Source organism: Desmodus rotundus, chromosome 1 (assembly GCF_022682495.2).
Source record: "Desmodus rotundus isolate HL8 chromosome 1, HLdesRot8A.1, whole genome shotgun sequence".
NCBI classification, from domain to species: domain Eukaryota; kingdom Metazoa; phylum Chordata; class Mammalia; order Chiroptera; family Phyllostomidae; genus Desmodus; species Desmodus rotundus.
In genome coordinates this window covers 106128369-106148681 of record NC_071387.1, presented here as the reverse complement: position 1 = coordinate 106148681, position 20313 = coordinate 106128369, and the positions used below count along the sequence as shown (strand labels likewise).

Here is a 20313-nt window from a genome sequence, read left to right as displayed (position 1 = left end):
ACTTTAAAGTTTGAAACAGACCATCTGAGTTGGAAGAATCCTGATTTTTCATGTCATCCCCCACCATATTGACCTCTATGTCCACCAGGAGATTATAGCTGAGGGCATATTTTTTCCTTCCTGATTAAAATGTGTTTGAAGAAAATAGGGCAAGCAGATATAAGGTAGGAAAGGAGGACAAGAATCAGATTTGGATATTGAATCCTGACAACCACCCTTTCTATAGGGAAAGCAGAAATATTAACCTCCTTTTAACAGGTGAGGACACTGAGATTCAGACAGGATAAGCAACTTGTTCAAAGTTCCTTAGCAAGGACTGTATACATTCTCTCCAAAGATAGCTTCTGGGTTGGTAACTTGAATCAACACAGCAAGATTTGAGTTTCATTACCAAAATGATATCCTAGGTTTTGCATTCAGGAATTGCCATTTATTTGAAAATGGATGAGGATTCAGAAATATGGGACATCCATCAAGTTATCCTAGCAATCAGCCAGCACAGAGGCTGGAGACAAGGATATGTCTAATCTAGAGCCCCAAGTCCCGAATCAATGGCAAGAGATAAGGAAGGGGTCTGTGCTGACAGGTCAGCACCATGGTCAGTGGAAATGGGCTGATGCTCTCACAGGGCACTGATTAGTAGCTGAGACATTTAGGGAAGAAAGGAAGTTTGATCAACTTTATAGGATTGAATTGGCCATGGATAACACTTAGTTCTAGGATTCCAGACAAACCTGAAAATTTGTCATTCTTTGTGTTTCTCAGATAATCGGTGTTTCCATCAGTAAAATGGGGTTTCTGTGAAGATGTAACTGCTCCCATTTATTAAATGCATCCTGAGGGCCAGAAAGAGCTTTAGATATATGATCTCTCTCAATTCACCCAAAATTCCTATGTGGTTACTATTATTACCCCCATTTTATAAATGAGAAAACTAAATAATATAGAGAACAAGTTAATTTCCAAGAATCTGAGCTGGATTTTAACCCCCCATTTGTCTGATTCTTGAACCCCTGCTTTGACCACTAAGTTCTAATATCTCCCTAGATCACCTTCTAGAATGCAGGCGACATCACCCAGTGTTGTGTGAGGCAGGGGATTCGAGTGGGAAAAGCATGGGGTTTGTGTTACCTTTATAACTGCAATTCCATATAATGAAAACTTTCTGAGTGTTGACTCTGTTATCGGCCCTAAGCCAAACATATTATATACATGATCACAATTTTATTTCACCACAACCCTAATCAGTACATATTATAATTAGTTTTGTTTTACAGATGAGAAAATTGAGGATCAGAGAAGTAAATTAATTAGAACATAGTCACCCAGCCACTTCATAACTTGTGTGGGATTATAAATAATGTATGTAAAATTGCTTCTCGGCCTTTTGGCTAAGATCAAGTGTAGTATCTGTTCTTACCAGTTTAATATAAATGCTGTATGTAAAGCATCTAGTGTAGACCTTGGTACAAAATAGAAAAAGTTTAATAAATGGGAACTATTATGCAAAGTACAATATGGATTTTTAAATTATAGTTATTAGGGTGGGTTTTTTGTTTTGTTTTGCATTTTTGAGGATTTCTAGAAGCCTGATGTTGTCATTCTTCTTTCAGAGGATTTGGGCTCAAAGTTTAAAGATGAACATACTCAAGAATCATCACCCCTTTGTTTTCTCTCTGCGTCCCCCACAAGGAGACGAAAGCAGAGACATATATAATTAAGCAAGTCCCCGGCCAGCAGTCAAAAAACTGCCTCTAGTTCTTTTCCATATTTGCTGTACTTTCTAGTCCAACTTACTTGAATGAACATTAGTTCACTGCTCTGAAAAATCGCAATAATATCTTCTTTACCTTTTTGTGACTCATACCATGAAAGTCAAGTGAAATGAAACAATAAATAGCACCTTGTAGTCCATGAAGGGCTATCTAAATTCTGGGGATTTCATGTTATTATCTGTATAATGACATACAGTGCTCTAATCAGGATGCCTCTTCCAAATATGTCTATTATCTGAAATTTCCTTTTTCTATTTCTTTTCTTTTTTCCCCTATTATAGCTTTGTAGCCAGTTGAGCTCTAAAAAGTATATTGATAAAGTCGCATTTCTTGGCATAAGGATCAAGAAAGTTAGGGTTACATTTATAGTTATGAAATTAATGGTATGCATTAATTGTGCAGAACCTTAATCCAGAAAATGGAATTAAAAATAACTGTCAGGTCTTTGGATTTATTGATAGAGCTAAAGCAATGCCAGGCTGCTCTTGGCAGGACCTTCTTCTCTGTGCACAGAATTAAATTAATAGGCAATATCAGTTCTATCTAAAGTAGAGAGCAGTAAGTGAAGAACATATCTGTCTCTCCTTAGGGGGAAAAATCAAATGCATTTCCTAAGTGTCGTTTTGATATACAAGCCCTGGGCCTAGAGTATTGATAAAGTCAATGCCTCACTCTCCCCTCTTCTGGAGTTACAGCCAGTGTCCTGCATCCAGGGGTGAACTTCAGCTCCATGACACATGTACATTGTAAATGGGATGGAACTAACCTTGACTGAATAACTGCTATGAGCCAGGCTTGTGGGAAGGGGTCACATAAATGGATTAATATAGTCCTCAGAAGAGCCTTGTATATAATAAAACAGCTAATATTTGGTTGAGCAGTGACTATGGGGCAAATGGGATAAGTGCTTTGTAAGCATTATTTTATTAATTCTCTCAACAATCATATGATATGATTACTCCTGTTATGCCTACTTTACAGAGGAGGAAACTAAAGCTCAGGAAGTAAACTTAGCAAAGGTTACACAGCTAGTAAGCAGAAGAACGTATATGCAGACTCAGTTTCAGCTGACTCCAAAATCCACATTATTTTTAGTACATATTAATTACCAGAAGAGAGCGAATAAAGTTGATACTTGATTACAGGAAGAACATGGTTATAGTGGTTGTGTTTGTACATTTATTTATTCAGTGGTTTAGTTACATTTATGCATCTGCTATATAAGAGGCCCTGGGCTGTGTGTTAAGGACAACAGAACAGTATCCCCTCACCCCCTGCCCAGTGAGTCAGCTAGGGCAGACAGGTGAGCATGTGAGTACTTGTAATACTTGGTGAAATAAGCAAAGAGGACCTCACCTGGCCAGTTTTACAGGGCAGGGTCTGCTTCCCAGAAAACCTGTCCTCTCTGTAGCACTCTGAAGGTTCAATAAAACGGTGCAAGGCAGAGTAGGAGAGGGTTTTCTGTGTAGGATGCGTAGCATGTGTTGAAACCTGGCACTGAGAGGAGCTCAATGTATTTGGAAGCCTGTGATTAGTTCTCTGGGATTCATGAGCCGATGTGGGTGGGACAGGAGCGGAATGGGAAGGTGATTGTCAGAAATGAGGTTAGTGTGAAAGCTGAGAGCCAGAGAGGCTGGGGAATGGGCTGGGTCACTTAGACTGCGGTGGAGGATTTTCACTTGATTCCAAGTGTAGTGAGAAATGATCGAAAGCTTTAAGGTAGAGGGTGAAATGATCACACATACAGAGATGTTTAGAGTAATGGCTTGTGCTGCTGCTTGGAGGATCCCCTGAGAGGAACACTGTTTGGGGCAGCAACACTAGTCAGAGGCCCATACTAGGGTGGTGGTCCCAGTTAGGAAAAAAGTGAACAAGGGAAAATATTCAAATATTATAACTACCAACCCTTGGCAATTGATTTAAAATATTTGGGGGTGGAGGGAGAGAGATAAATTGAGGACTGTTTCCAGGGTGGGTTCTTAAGAACTCATATTTGGCACATTGGAGAGAAATTGTGCACTTTTTTAATGGTTGAAGGTGAGATGATGAGTTCTACTCTAGGCTCATTGAGTTTGAGGTTTCTCAGAGGCAATAGAGAGGAGCTGATGAGTGACAGTCAGGAGTGAGGGACATTAACATAGAGGTAATGAGTGATGAGTGGGCAGTAGAAGAGGCCTGACCATGGACATCTGGGGTCAGGAGATAGGGGAAGGACATTTAAAACACATACAGAGAAAGAGGAGCTTGCATTTTGTCAGAGCTGGAGATGTCAGAGAGGTGGAAAATAGCCTGGAAAAGGCAGGATCATGACAGTCTAAGGCAGGGAAACTCAAGGAAGGTATGAATAGCCTCAATGTCAAATTGATGCACCCGTTGGAAGTAGTGATGAAAAAGTGACTGTGGATCTTGGTGAGGCCAGTTTTAGAGGAGAGGTTGGTACAGAAGAGAACTGTGTCCATAGCACAAACAATGGGATTAGTGTTAGGCTAGAGGAGAGATGCCTCTTTTATTACCAAAGGGAGAAGGAAGATATGTGCAGGGGTAGGTAAGTTTGTATGGTATGTGGGTTGTCCAAGGACTCCGTGAAATAAGAGACAGATTCATCAGCCGGGAGTGAGGATGAATCTGTAGGAATTGCAGGCTTGTGGGCAGGTGTGAAGGCTTGAAATAGTTTCTAGAAAATGTGAGATAGCCAATGAGGAAGAGAGAGAACGCTACCAGCGAGAGAGGGAGTCCTTATATTTAAAGAGGTTATGTGACATTCTTTGCCTGTACTCAATGATTTACAGGTGAGGAAGTTGTTGAACTGACTCAGAGTTGGGGGAGGGGGTAGTGATGCCAGGTAGGTATGACAAAGTAGGAGCAGGATAATTGTGGGTATGGCAAAAAAACAAAACAAAACAAAACTATAATGTGATTGAAGTGATAGATGAAGAAGCGTAGGTTGGACCTTGAAGGAAGTAGAGCCACAAGTGAGTAGATCAATTGGGAGAAAGTAGAGCAGCCCAGGGACCAATGGCCAAAATGATATTGGAGAAGAGACATGAAGATAGCTGAGTGAGAGCACTATGGATTATCTAAATTTAGAATTGTTGAAATCAAGCAATTCTAAGTGAATTGTGCCTCTGTGGGAATGAGTGGCTAATGTGAACTGGAGGTGGTCAGTGAAGAGGTCAAAAAACTGACCTCTAATTATATCAGAATAGTCTGACAAGTATGAATGTATTTACAAAAGAAATGATATAATTGTATGAAAATAGGACAATTCCAAAAGATGTGGGAGGTGATAAATATCAGCCACACGTGGACGAAATCATCAATGTTGTCCTCAGGTGTTGAGTAAATTGTTAAGGACTTCCAAGACCAGCTGCCAATTTGAAGTCAAATGCCACCGCATTGCAATGTGCACATCAGGATTTCCCTCCAGCCTCCAGGGGCTTCTGTGATCTTTCCTCTCAGTGTTTCCTTTGTTCCTTTTTCTCTCTCATTCCCTTTGTATCAACATTTGTGTCAATATCAGTGGTTTCATCCTGTTTGGGCAGCTTCCTACTGCACAAACATGCCCCTTAAACTCAGCTTCTGCACTTTTGTCCACACTAATAATTCAAGCCAGCAGTCCCCTTCTCCATTCTGATTTGTCAGCCTCTTTGCCTACTCCAAACTCCCCTCAGTTGCCACTCCTTTCATAATATTTTCCTTCTCTCATCAGATTTGCACTCTCATTTCTGATGCCCTCTGCATCTATTTCACCTTTCTTCCTTTGGCACTTGTCGTTTTCTGTTTTATTTTAATTCTGAGGGCATTTTTCTTATTTTCCCTACTGGTGGGTGCATCCCTTATAGACAGGGACTTAGATTAGGGGTTAGCAAACATTTTGCATAAAGGGCAGCTGGTATATATTAGTTTTGTATGTTGGCCATACTGGGTGTATGACAAGTACTCAGTTTGGCTGTTTTAGCATAAGAGCAACCATAAATAACATATAAGAAAATGAGCATGGCTGTGTTCCAATCAAACTTTATTTATGGACACTGAAATTCAAATCTCATATAATTTTCCTGTGTCACAAAATATTGTTCCATCTTTTTCAACCATTTAAAAATGTAAAATCCATTTTTAGCTTGTGGGCTGTACAAAACAGTTGGCCCTTGGGCTGAAGTTTGCTGACCTCCAGCTTAAAACCTATTTACTGCTGTATCACCAGTGCTGGAACAGTTAATGGGCTAGGTACTCAATGAACATTAGTTGAATGAATTAGCCAATAAATCAATGTCATCCAACCCTAAGTGACTGAATACCTGGAGAATAGCTTCATTTATTGGTTGTAACAGTCAGAATAAGTAGGAACTCTGGCATCCTAGCTTAGGCTACAGTTTGTGTGAACCTGAAAATTTTTGATTTAACTAAGGTGACATAGCTCATGAACATCATAGATGAACTTGAATTTGGGTCTTCTGACTCCAATTGTAGGGGTCTTTTACCCCACTGAGTTTGCCAGTATAAGTCAACAGAGAAAGCAATATTGAGTAGCTTGCCTGGTTGGTCCCCAAGATTGTCATTTCCCCCTCGTAACTCTACTCCAGGGCTCTGGATTTATTCATTAGTGTCTAAGATAAGGATAATAGGTTTGGATGAAATTGGACCAGCCAGTAGAGGGTTACATAGGTTTTATTTTTAAAATAGCAAGTCCTATCTGGCCCATCCCAAGGGGATCCTCATCTCCTCGCTGCCTTCTAATCATGTTCTCAACAGTGCGCAAAGCTGTGGTTAAGCTTATTACTGTTTCTTCACCACTAAATCTTGTGCTGGCTTTAGTATTTCAAAGGATCCTCTTGCTGGAATACTTTAGGACTCAGACAAGCCTGGAGCAAAGTAGTTTGGGGCCAGAGCTGAGCAAAGAAAAACAATTGTCAAAATACCATCTTATCTACAGAGGATTGAAATTCTGATCTATGTGCAGTTCATCACAGTGATGGATTTCAGCCACGCACAAAGGCTTTGGTTAGCATCTTCATAATAGCCAGCAGAGCTCCAGGCACCAACCCCTGGCTCACCCTTTCATTGGAAGGAGGAAAGTGTCCATCTCAAAGATTTAAGTTTATTATTTTGCACCAGATATGAAAGAACAAACACCCATCAGAGACCTGACACCAAGTTCCAAACATTTCAACTTTCACAACCCAGTAACTCTTCACAGTGAGGGGATAAAATGCTTTACAGCTGATCGATACCCCCAGGTGTTAGAACCTTATTTTAAAACTCTGTAGACACTGTCAATGAGGTTAACTTTGAATGCTCAGGGCCTGGATCCAAATGGAATTGGCTGTTTTACAAAACGCCGAGTGAGGAAATCCATCAGCTTTTGGCCTATTCCATCCCGCAAGTCAGGTTTGATGCATTGAAGAAGTCTCCTGCTTCCTTAGTCTGCAACTTAATTACCTAGAACATATCTCCTTTCATAAACTGTTAGACACTCAGCCCAGTATTTTGCTACTTTTCAAGGTTTTTATTTTTAAGTTGCCCAGCGGTAAGAGGAAAATTCTTATCTATATTCAGACCCAATCTTGTCATAATTTTCAGGCTGGTAAGAAAGACTTGATAATCCCAATAAATGCAAGGTGCTCGCAGCTATCAGCCAGCATCAGAGTATTCCTCTCTTGATGACATCCTAACTCTTGCTGGCAACCCTACCAAGGGAACAAGAGCTGCTAAATATCATTCAGGTAAATACTCCCAAAAAGAGCTATTTGCTTTGCCAGATTGCAAATGGCATTTCATTTATCTTACAAGTAGAAACAACACTGATCTTTGAAATTTACCCAAAAAGTACATTAGAAGGTCAAAAAGAAATCTTTACAGTATTTCTAAATTGTCTTTGTGAAAGTGTTTAAAAAAATAATGGTTATCACTATAATTGTTAAAGAGGACTTAGGTCAAGGTCTGATTGAATATCATGTGCTTATCCTCCCCCTTTCACCCCATCTCAGTTTCTGTAATTGTTCCATTTTTTCCCACATCTTCTCCTGAACTGTTTTTGCAGACCTATATACATTGTGGTTTTCTCCTCAAAGGCAGTATCCTTTTAAAAGTTCAACCAAGTTTATGTTTGGTTTTGATAACAACAGATGCAGCACTGTAAACAGTCTTGCATTGTCTTGTATTGCCGTGGCCACCAGCATCTCATGTACAACATCTTACAAAGAGATGGTAGAATCCTCTCTTCTAACACCCCTTATGTAAGGAATAGAGATGACTACAGAGGTGAAGAAAAAGACTAATCAGCTGTTAGGGACTTAATTACACTCCTCTTGGTTGAAATCACCAAACTAACTAATAGTCACTCAGGTCACATCAGAGCAGTGGATTTTCCCCCTGATCTATTACTCTAATCGGGTTTTGGATGTCAGTGTTGATAGCAGTGGAATTCAATGTCAAGCCCGTGAGGGCTCACTGCAGTTCTGCTGGTAGAGGCATTTTCATGGTGGAATTCAAGGTCCTTAGAAGAATCAATTCACAGGTAAACTGAGGAAATAAAACCAGAATACATGAAAGAAAAGTGCAAGAGGACCACTGTGGGCTGTACTTCACAGAAAAGGTAGATACTGCTCTTCCCCAAGATGGAAGGCTGTGCATAGTGAGAGGCTGGCTGAAGGTGTGCCAGCTCCCCAGGCCATCGCTCTTTCTGCAGCAGGATTTTTCTAACTGATGCATGGAATGTTGCCTCAACAAACCAGCTGCTCCTGTTTGCCTTAACATTTCCTAAAACAAATCTGATGTCAACCTTGGGACCATCAAGGACTGGTAATGGCCCCAGGTTCTGAAGTCAGGTAATCTGAGCTCCGATTCCAGAAGCTCTCACTAGCTGTTTGATCTTGGGCAAGTCATTTTAGCTCTCATGTCCTAATCAGTAAAGTAAAGGTTATAATGGCCTTTTTCTTACAGGGTTGTGAGGGTGAAATGAGAAAATGTATGTTGGGGTGATCACAGTCCCTCAAGAAATGCTAGTATTATGCTCATTAATTATTTAATGATCATTATTGCAACCCATGGAAGATTGGCTGATATGGAAGTTACACAATGAAGGACTCCCAAGAGCATGTTCAGAAAATTAATTAGTAATTATGAAAGAGCTCCCTTATATATTCTGCTGAATTTTCAAGTCTCGCATGTTATATTAATCCAGTGTGGAACCAAAGAAGAGACAGAAAACACTATTAACTGTTTAACTAATTACCAGGACATGTCACTTTTGAAAGCACACAAAGAATTAAAAGAAAACCAAAGAAATAGAACTTCTATCGACCTCTGGGGACTTGGGAACAGGAACCGTGGAGGACCAAAGATTATACGTGGACTTCTGAAGGAAACAGTGGCTCATGGTTCCAGGGACTTTCACTTTTACATCTGAGGTTGAACGAGCAATGAGCTCTTCTGTCGTTGGCTGAACATCAAGAGGAGAAGGGAAGCAAATATGCAAGTTGTTTGTGAAAATAACGATGATCAAAACATGTTTCCATGAATTACCATCTCAGTGCTGGGTTCTAAGACAGCTGACACTGTTATCTGTAAAGATATTAGATTATCCTGAGAGCAGTTATTATAGGAGAAAAAAATCAACTGCTCCAATGTGAGCTGTGTAACAATTAGGCAATTCTGAAATTTCAACTGAGAGGAATTTAATTAAGGCTCTAATAGCTGATTAAATTCATTTAGATCTGCTGGCAATTGCCACTGGTTACATAAGTAACCCAAGAAGAAAGATTTCCATCTTTTTCTTATGCTGTATTTAATCCTGCTGGACCCAGAGGTACAATTCTTTAGGTGCTTCTCAAAGTGTGGTCCTTAATCCACCTAGAACAGAATGACCTAGATCCTGGTTGAAAAGTCAGGTTCCCAGGCCTCATCCAGACCTACTGATAGAGACACTCCTGAGATCTAGGAGTCTACCTTCTTATGCAGCTCCCAGGGAGAGGTTCTTATTCGTGCTGAAGTTTCAAAGTCCCACCACCTTAAGACAGTGCATTCCAAGGGCGCAGACATATTATCTCAGTATCTAAAAAGAAATTCTTCAAGTCACTCTCTCGGGGGGGCCATCTGTGGCCCCAGGGCATTAAAGACAAAGTAGATTTGACCCACACCTGCTTTTCAGCAGTTTCTTTGTAGAAGAAACCGGAATACCCTGCAGGGGAAAGCTGAGTTCCAATGAGACGTTTGGTTTCAACAGACTAACTGTTTCGTATGAACTTTAGCTTGGGTCTTTACAAACAAAATCACCGGACTCAACTGCGAAGTACTCCAGATAAAGCACACTTCAATGTAATATCAAGCTGAGGCTCAAACATCTGTGTTGTAGTTTCCAGATCAATCAAATTGAAATCTGTGTTTGGTTTCAAGCAGCAACCCAAGACACAAAATTATTTGCGTATAAACCTGCTATCTGCCCACTTGTGTATTAGATTTGCATGGTGAAGCATGGAAGTGATGCTAATCAATGATGGTAGCTATGCTAAATATACACATTAAATCATTTTAACTTTCCTTCATGGCTATTTATCTCATGTCCTTTGGAAGTCTTTATATTTCAGGTGGAGAGAACTTGGCCTCCTGCTCGCTTTTTTTTCCCCTTTAAATTCATCTTCCTGAGGAGTTAATTACTCATTTTCTCCAGCTTGGGAGTAAATCACTGCTTATTATCCAGAGTGAAATATTTTTCAATGTTTTACACACGTAAAGTGTTTGTTTTAAGGCCTGTTTCCACCTTAGTTATGAAATCACCCAGTGAGCTAGCTAACTGAGGCCAGCTGAGCTAGAACATAGCATGAACTCTGCTTCTCTGGTCAGTTTCCTTTCTAATAAATTTCCTTTCTAATTTTTAATGTGGCAACCCCTATTGTCTTTTCTCCAAGAAGAGGAGCTCAGTAAACAGGCCATTTTTTGCTTTTAACTTTAAATTCCAAGTAAAAATTGATGGTATGCTGCAGTCTGAATCGAGTTCAGTTTAGCAAATGTTTATTGAACTGTCTTGGGGGCGAATGCTACAGTATATCTGATGTGGGTCACAGGGTTGTGGAAGCCTGGCCAGCCTGGATACTCAACAGAACTATAATTCAGTGCTACCTGGGCCATTGCTCCCTACTTCCATACAATTATAAAATTGTTCTCCAAATTTTATTGATTCTACTACTTTGGGATCTCATGAGCTATGCTGGCCTCACTGGTATGGCCCTGTGTCAGCATCATCCAGATTAATGCAATTACCTCTTTACCTGCCTTTCTGCATTCACAATTTTTGACCGTAAGCCCTGTCTCTGCACTGTATTGGGAAGAAGTGTTGTAGTGCATCATTGATTTATCGCTCCCCTGATTAAAAGACTTCAGGCATCCCCACCCTTATGCCTCTACACCCTTCAGTTGCCCTGTGGGTAAAGGCAGAACCTTTAACAAGCCACACCTCAACTTTGTTGGTCTGGCTCACAGTTGGAAGCCACTTCCTACAGGAAGCATCTTTTAGCTCCTTCCAGAGCAGGAAGCTGTCTGCATAGTAGCATCCTGTGCTTACTGTAGGAAGGCAGTCATCTCACTTGATTGACATTGATCTTTGACATCTCTCTAACCAGACTGGAGGATGGGGACCAGGCCTGGATTGATCACAGTTGTAGCCCCAGAGCCACCTGCAGTGCCTGGCACCGCACAAAGCACCAGGCACATGTGTGTTGATGGCATGAATGAACAGTGAGAGAATTCAAAGGGAAAAAGAAAATGTTCTGGAGGCACACAAAGTGCAAGATGAAATCTAGCTGGAGAATTAGGCTCCAGGGGAGAAGTAGATATTTGAGCTAGACATGGAAACAATGGATAGGATTTCAATTTGTGGAGATGATAAGATAGAAGAAATAGTGCAGGCAAAGCAAACAAAGTGGGTATTGTTCAGGGTGTGTGGTGAGAAGTGAAAACTAGATGCATCATTGTGGCTTAGCAGTGTGTGTGTGTGTGTGTGTGTGTGTGAATGGGTAGAGGTGTAAGTTTATATGTGTACAGGGTACATGTGTATGTGTAGTTGTGCATGTGTGTGGGGGTATGAGTGTATATGTATGTGTGTTGTGAGTTTGGGTAGGTATGAACATATGCCTGTAAACGCGTGTTTGTGTATAGGTTGATGTATGATGCATAGGTATGTGATATATGTGTATACATATATGCACATGCACATATACATATGTGAGTGTGTGTCAGTGTGTGTATGTTTTGAAGGTGTACATGTTTTAGTGTGACAGTATGTATAGAGTATACAAGAGAGAGAAAGAGCTCAAGAAAGTGATAGATAAGTGAGAGTGTGATGAGGTTAGTTGGACCTATATAATAGGGTCCTTTTTAAAAAAAATCTTCACCTGTATGTTTATTGATTTGAGGGAGAGAGAAGGAGGGGAGGGGATGGAGAGAGAGAGAAACATCAATGTGAAAGAGAAACATTGGTCAGTTGCCTCCCATGTGTGCCCCGACCAGGGACTGAACCTGCAACCTAGGCATCTACCCTGACCGGGAATCAAACCCACAACATTTGATGTGTGGACAATGCTCCAACCAACTGAGCTACCCAGCCAGGGCAAACGTTCTTTTAATGTAAAGGGGAGTCTAGATTTGATTCTGCAGGCAGAATGCACCATGGAAGGATTTGAGTAAGGGTAAAGCTGTGATTTTGGTGTTTAGGCATATGTTTTTAGGGGGTGGCTTGGGAGAGCAGGAGACCAGGAATGAGGTCATTTTAATCACCTCTTGTAAGCATTTTATGAATAGATCAAGTAAGATCAAACACTCAGTATCTCTTTGAAAGGAAAGCCACACATATCTATTAACCTAATTTCTTCCAGCCTCTTGCAGCCTCTGTGACATACCTGAATTTATCCAGACATGAAGGGGTAAATATTAACTTAAGAGTCAGTTCCTGGAGATGAAATTATCCTTGCTCTGAACATTTCAAGAAGTAATCACGGTCCTTTCACAAAACACTTCCTAGGATCTAAAGAGCAATTTTGCTTTCTTAAAAACACTGTATTTAAATTTTATTAATGAGAATGGATAAAAAATTAATTATAAAGTTAATTTCCCCTTTATCTATTTCTCTTAACAAAATAATTTATCTTTGTCCTCAAAACTTCAGCATACTTGCTGAAAATGCTCAAAGGTTTATCACCAAAATGCAGTTTGTTTTGAAGGTAAAGATGTTTTTGTCTTCTCCTGCACAGTCTGTTTGGGACTGTTTTTAAGTACAAAAAAAAATTATGATAGAGATAAAAATTGTCTGCCCTCACCTTTTTCTTGTGTATAAAGTGTTTATAAGAATTAAAATAGTACTAAAAATGTTGCCTAATATATAAGTGCCCAGTGAATGTCAACTTTTATTATTATAAGAGCTCAAGTCATGCCATCAAAACTTTATTGCTCTCTTTTCTCTATTTCTTAGTTCCACATTTAATCACTGACTGGTTCTTCTGTCATGACCACCCTATCCTAATAGTCCCAGCAAAAGTCCCACGGAAAATTCCCATTGGCCCAGCGTAGGTCATTCCTTAGGGTGCAAGATTCCATAGCTGAGGCACAGAAGGACACATTGATCCATCTACTAGTGCTTTCTGACTGTATGTTCATTCATTCCATCAACAACTATCCATTAAGTCCCTCTTTGAGCCACACCCTAAGTTAGAAGTTGGGGACATAGAAATCAATCACTATATATATAAAATCTCTGCTAGACTTGGAATTATAACCTAATGAGTGAAAAAATACATAAACACATAGATTGTTGAGATATAATGTTATTAAGCAAATGGAGATCAGATATCTAAATCAAATTAAGGATTTGTGAATGAAATGACATGATGGCTGGGATTTTCTTCAATTTAGTATGGAAAAGTGGGTGGTGTATAAATGAAACAGGACTGGATGTGAGTTAGTAATTAATGAAGCTAGGTAATGGGAATACAGAGATTCATTCTACTACTCTACTTTTGTATGGGTTAATTTTTTCATAATAAAAAAGAAAGAAAGAAATTGAGGAAACTAAGAGCCTTCACTTTCAGGCAGGTAATATACAGAAATATGTTTATGATGACTTCCATATATCTTTTTCCATTTTGGCTAACAGACTATATTAACTCTGAGGGTAAATCTCAACTCCTTACAGAACCGACAAGGCTTTGCATCTTCTGACCCCTGCCTTCTTGGAATCTTCTCCCTTCCTCTACTCTCTCTAACTCCCTATCCACTCATCTTAGACTTTCAATCTCAGAATGCCTCCTCCTCGGGAAGTCTTCTGTGATTTCTTTTTCCCTCTTTTCTCTCACAGACCCAGTTTTTCTTCCTCCCAGTTTACATGATGTATACTTTCATCTGATTATTTGACCCATGTGTGTCTTCCCAATTAGCATAAAAATTTCGTGCAAGTAATTTGGTGTTTTCTCTATGGTATCCTTAGTGTCTAATACAGTTCTTGGTATCTATGAAATGAATGAATTTCTGTTAAACCTGTCTACAGACACTAGACTCATTTATAGTCCCTTGAAATAGGGATATAGGAAGGGAAAGTGAAGGGTGTCTGTTCTCCCCTGTCTGGTATATAAAATCTTGGAGTGGGATATTTGGTGTTTGGAATGGTAGCCTATCAGAGGAGCCTGTCAGACTCGGAGATGTAGGTAAGAGCTCTCAGGATCTAGGGCAATGTTTACACAGCAGCTTCAGCTCCTGATCAAGTTTTTCCATCCTCCTTGGCTGACTCATGGGTGCTTACTTAGACATGTCGGGAAGTGAGAGAGAGAAGATTTAGGAAGTTATTACACTCTGGGAACTCATAAACCTTTGCAACCTTTCTCTCCATGAGTCAGCCTTGGTCTGGAACTTTCGCCCGCCTCCTGCTGTGTAGGGTGTATGATGTGGTCAATGACATCACCAAAGATCAGCTAGCTAAACAGTCTTTGCCTCTATTAATGTAGTGTTGGGACTCTAGGGGTTGCCGCTGAAGGAAGGAAGGGCCTTAGAGTTATAATATGATTAGCGCAGATCAATTAATAGAAGCACAAGTAGGAAAACACCTTTGGATTCAGACAGCCCCATGCTATAGCCCTGGTTCCACCATGTACTAGCTGTATGTGTTTGGGCAAGCCATGTAACCTCTCTGTGCCTCAGTCTTCTGAATTGTGAAGTTGGAATAATAATCCTCACCATCTAGGATTTTGGGAGGTTTAAACTAAGTGGTGATATTGGCACATTTCTTGACCCAGAAGTGCTTAAAAGTGACATTGTTACAATTATAGCATCAAATGTTATGGTGGAGATATGTGCAAAGTTCTATATTATTAGGAAAGATAAGAATGCCTTTGAAGCTTATGTGATACTTGAGCTATATCTTAAATGCCTACTACAACAATAACAGTACCTACCACGTGTGTTGTGTGCTAAGTTCTATGCTCAATGCTTCTTGTACATTTTTGACTCATTCAAATCTCACTGTAGTCCAGAAAGGCATATCGTATTGTTATCCACATTTTACAGCTAGACAAGTTGACTCTCAGAGAGGTTAAATGACTTTCGTAAGGATACTCAGCTAATAAGTGAAGCCAGGATTAACACTTAGTTCTGTTTGACTCCAAAAGCCATTCTCTTACCCACTGAACAATCCAGCCTATGGGGAAAAAAACAAGGGGGGAGTTGATACAACATGTCCTGAAAGAAAAAAGTTGGATATCTCTTTGTCTGTGCATATTTACTATTATTGGTTTGATCTTTGACTTGCAGCCAACTGATTGTCCCAAGAAGGAAGGAATCATTCTGTTTTTATCCACCACCATTCCCAGACTGGTGCCAGCTCACAGTTGGTATTCAAAAAATCTATGTTGAAAGGATGAAGAATTGGATGGGCTTGATATTCTCCCCAGCTTATGTTGTATATCACAGCATGGGTACATGAACATGTTTGTTTGACCAAATTACTCTACTCCCCTTCCTGTCTTAAAAAGGAAGGTACCAGTGAAGCTGGACAATTCTGTAATTGGTCACATGGAATATTCCTCTATAGGCAGCAAAAATTTTCCAGTCCAAATGATGAGGTCATCTGAGACAGCACTGACTACCTTCTCTCCCCCACCTCTTCACCTCTCTGGGTATTCAGAGAGTCTGAATTCTCTTTAAGGGCCTGAGATTCATTTCTGGTAGCATGTTCCAGCAGGAGAGGTGAGTGGGTCATATAACTCAGACGAGCCTGGACTTGGCACTTAGCATTTCAGACGAGGTGTTTTCTTTGAGGTTGGTATTACAAATAAAGAGCTGACGTGCAGTGTCAAGCAATTGCACGTGGGAGTAGGAGGAGGACCGGGAAAGTGAGATGCTGGGGGCAGCTTTCTCCCATGTGCATGTGAACAGTGCCAACAAACTGTCAAATAAAATTAAGGTTCAAAACATGCAGCTTTCAATTTGATTTCACAAAGATGCCAACTGCTGCTCAGAAGGAACACATCAATTCCATTTTGACAGGAGTTGATGTATACTAAGCAGAGGTCTCCACTCTGTGCTGGATTAATAAAAGTTCCCCTTAATTTGCAACTGAAATAAAACCATATCTGAGCTTGAAGTAATACTTCTAACTTCCTCACCTGCTCTGCCCCTTGTGTTATCTCTCCCCCTAATCTTCCCTCCACCCCATCTTCCTTTCCCCTCTCCTCTTTCTTTTTATAGCACTTGTTTTGTTTAATCTTCCTCCTTTTCATTGCCTCTATTCCATACTTAAAAGGAAAAGTGTGTGGTCCTGACTCTGGGCCAGGCACTGTGCTATATGCTTTACACAAATTACCTTATTTAATTCCCACAATACCCTTAGCAAGTACGTAGAATCGTGCCTATTTACAGATGAGAGACAGATGCTCATAGTGACTAAGAACTTGCCTGGGATTGTATATCTAATAAGCGGCAGAACTGGGGACTCAAACCCAGATCCCTCTGATTCTAAAAGTCGGTGCTGTTTTCACGACATCAGTGATCCTGAACTCCAACAGGACTTTGGAGTCACCTGGGGACTTCTAAAAGTATCAGTGCTTAGGCAAAACTCCCATGACTTAATCAGTCTGGAGAGAGTCCATACACTATGTTCTCTCTTTGTCCCCATTTTTCTTAGCATGTAAGCAGATATGTATGTGGAGGTAGATAATGGAAAAACCCTTAAGGTGGATGGATTCTTCTTCTGTTCCTCTTATGGGGCAAGACTTGTCTTTCTAGAAGTCAGTGGTGCAAGAAAACACAGACCTGTCTTTGTCTTTATGATGCAGGTAGGCAAGTGGGAGAACCAGACCCTAAGCCTGAGGCACGCCGTGTGGCCAAGGTACAAGTCCTTTTCAGATTGTGAGCCGGATGACAACCACCTGAGCATTGTCACTCTAGAGGAGGCCCCCTTTGTCATCGTGGAAGACATAGACCCGCTGACCGAGACATGTGTGAGGAACACTGTACCGTGTCGGAAGTTCATCAAAATCAAGTGAGTCGGGGATGCTGTCAGTTTAATGTGCCCAGTCATTTAAAATGGCATGTATCATTGATAATAACAAAATCTATAAAATAATAAAATATAATAAAAATATATACTTTATTACAATAGGTACAGTAATAGATTTTTTAAAAAGACTTAAACTAGAACTGCTCCAAGTGGTTTACATTATTTAATTTCAATAACAGCAGTATAGGTAAGTGATTATGATATTTTTAATAGGATAAAAACTGAGTTATGGAAAGATTAAGAAACATGTTTAAAGCCATTCGGCTTGTAAGTAGAAAAGGCAGAACTCAAACACTGGTCCAGATTCGTAGCCATTATGCTGAGTCAACGCTCTCTTTCAATTTTTCTTTAAACAATGATTTTCTTCGCATTTTTCTGGCTGTCCCCCTCCTTTAACCTTGCACCTTCCACTAACTTTCATCTCTTTTATATTTCCTAGATCCAAACTTTTCAAAAATTTTCAAAACATCTCTCCATTTGGGGGTCAACATACACCTTACAGATGACTTCTTGATGAGACCAGGGTGGACCTGTCCTCCTGGCAATTCCCTAGCTCACCAGCAACAAGCAAACATTGCATCTATGTCATTTCCTCTTCTATTACAATCGAAGAAAGATCTGACTTTTTTTTTTTTAATCAGAGCCTCTGGCAAAGGGTTCTCCCTAATGTATAAACCTTTTAGAGAACCATACAGCTTTATGGCTAAGTCCAAGGCCCTGATTATAGTCTCTACTAATACAAACATAAACAAAAATACCACCTTTGTAGGGGATTTACTAAAGGAAAAGGCCTACAGTTAGATGGAAATCTACTTTCTTTCTTTTTTTTCCTGAGTATTTTCTGATCGCCTCCTTTCACCTGGCTAATTCTTGTTTGTCCTTTAAGTCTTAACCACTCCCTCCCCAAGCTGGGTTCATTCTCCCCACTTCTGCAGTACTCTGGATACGTCTCTGTGTCTTAGTCAGTTCAGGCTGCTATAACAAATTATCAGAGACTGTGTGGCTTAAAAAACAGACATTTATTTTTCATAGTTCTGGAGGCTGGAAATCCAAGATCAAGGTGCTGGCAGATTCAGTGTCAGATGAGGCCCTCTGCTTATCATCTTTTTCTCATGTGACAGAGAGGAAAGCAAGCTCTCCTGTCTCTTTTTATAAGAGCACTAGTTCCATTCATGAGGGCTTCACCCTCGTGACCAAATTATCTCCCAAGGTCCCCCCTCCAAATACCATCACACTGGGGATTAGGTTTCAACATGAGGTTGAGGGGACACAAACATCTAGTCATTTCCACTCCATCTCTGTCACCATTTTTTGTGGCTTACAGGTTGTCTGTATTCCCCCCTGGATTATTAGCTGCCTAAATACAGGGAATGTGACCTATTAATTTTTGTGCCCTCAGTGTCAAGCACAGAACATGACATACTGATATGGAAGATGCTTGAACAGCTCAGTAAAGGATACTTTTCCTCCCACATTACAAATTCCAATCTCAGTTATTATACAAGATGCAAATCCCCAGAGCTCAGCTCTTGGGATAAAGATAATTTTTTAAAAATACGATTGCTAAATATATTTTGAAGGCACATTTTGGTTTGGAGAAAATTTTGTTATCAATAAGCAGCCATTTCGGAGTTGAAATTCTGAGTAGATTATTCAACAAATAATGATCAGCCTTTTTGGAGTTGTCAGCCTCTTTGGAGTTGAAATTTTGAATAGATTGGTCAATAAATAAATACATGTTAAGCACAGTGTATGAGTTAGGTGAAAGTGCTTGTCACAAGGGATACAGCAATGAACAGGGAAGACAGAAGACAAAGATCTTGCGATCATGGAGCATAAACAGGTAAAAACAACTCGACCAATGAAGGACCAGAGCAGCTCCATGTTATGATAAACCTTGTTGAGGATGTAAAGAACGTGGTATGGTAAAAGGGTAGTTTAAGATGTGCGGGGCTCCTTTAGCTCACACAGGTAAGAATTAAGGTGACAAAGGATGAAAAGAGCCAAACATGGAAAGAACTGGGGGGAAGTGCCTTCCAGGAAGAGGGAAGAGCAGGTGTAAGTAAAGGCCCTGCAGCAGGAAAGAGATTGGTGAGTTTTGGAAACAAATGGAAGCCTAGAGCAGCACTACAGGGTGATGAGCTGAGGAAACAATGGGAAAGTTGTCAAAGGAAGTTTTGATTTCAGTGGGTGACCTTTGAGCAGAACTTGGTCAGATGAAGGAAGTGGAGTGGCTGGCACAAAACGAAGAGTATAACCTCAACAGGTACCTCCCTTATGATAATGCCTTTTCTGTTTCTTTTTTTTTAATCTGTAAAGTTTTATTACTTTTTTTAATTTTAATTTTTTATTGTTATTCAATTACAGTTGTGTGCCTTTTCTTCCCATCCCACCACCCCACCCCAGCTGAACCCCCCTCCCTCCCCCACCTCCACCCTCCCCCTTGGTTTTGTCCATGTGTCCTTTTCTGTTTCATTATGGTCGGTAACTAGGGCCTCTTGTGCTTCACAATCAATAATAGGGTTTAAAGTCTTTAAAATCGCAAGTGTTAGAGCTAAAAACAATAGATCGCCAATTCTTGAGTCACATTTGTGTGGAGAAAATGAACCCCCAAGTAAATTACTTTTTTTCAAAAGAAATGACTCTTCCATTGAAGAATTTAAATAGATGGACAGATTCAAATTCACATTTTTGGTTCCTATGAAAGGTGGTGACTTGCAGCTTTCCTTTTGCCACTTGGGGAACATAAAGAATTTACTGTGCATCTAGATTACATTAGTCTTTGTTTTACCTGAGAATGAAGAAAATTATAAGGATACACTAATCCCAACAGTAACACAGCTTGGATCAATTGAATTTCTTAAAGGTAATATCCATGAGGCAGGCTGATTGGTTCCAAAAAAGATTTCTGTTAGATAACACATTGTATGTGTTTTCTTGGTGATACTCTCCCAGGAGAGACCTTTTGTTTCTCACATCTGGTAAATGGTGGAGTCTTGAGGG

At 40.1% G+C, this 20313-nt stretch overlaps 1 protein-coding gene and 1 pseudogene across 2 annotated transcripts in view; both read left to right on the top strand.

Moving 5' to 3' along the window:
- The window catches only part of GRIN2A (glutamate ionotropic receptor NMDA type subunit 2A), a 372275-nt gene that overhangs the window by 277120 nt on the left and 74842 nt on the right, over nucleotides 1-20313 (top strand). For both annotated transcript variants that reach the window (XM_024571552.2, XM_024571553.2), the window contains one exon: nucleotides 17087-17292. In XM_024571552.2, the coding sequence (XP_024427320.1) occupies nucleotides 17087-17292 (206 nt within the window). The remainder of the gene's footprint in view (nucleotides 1-17086; nucleotides 17293-20313) is intronic.
- LOC112315064 (U2 spliceosomal RNA) lies at nucleotides 1372-1503 on the top strand (annotated as a pseudogene).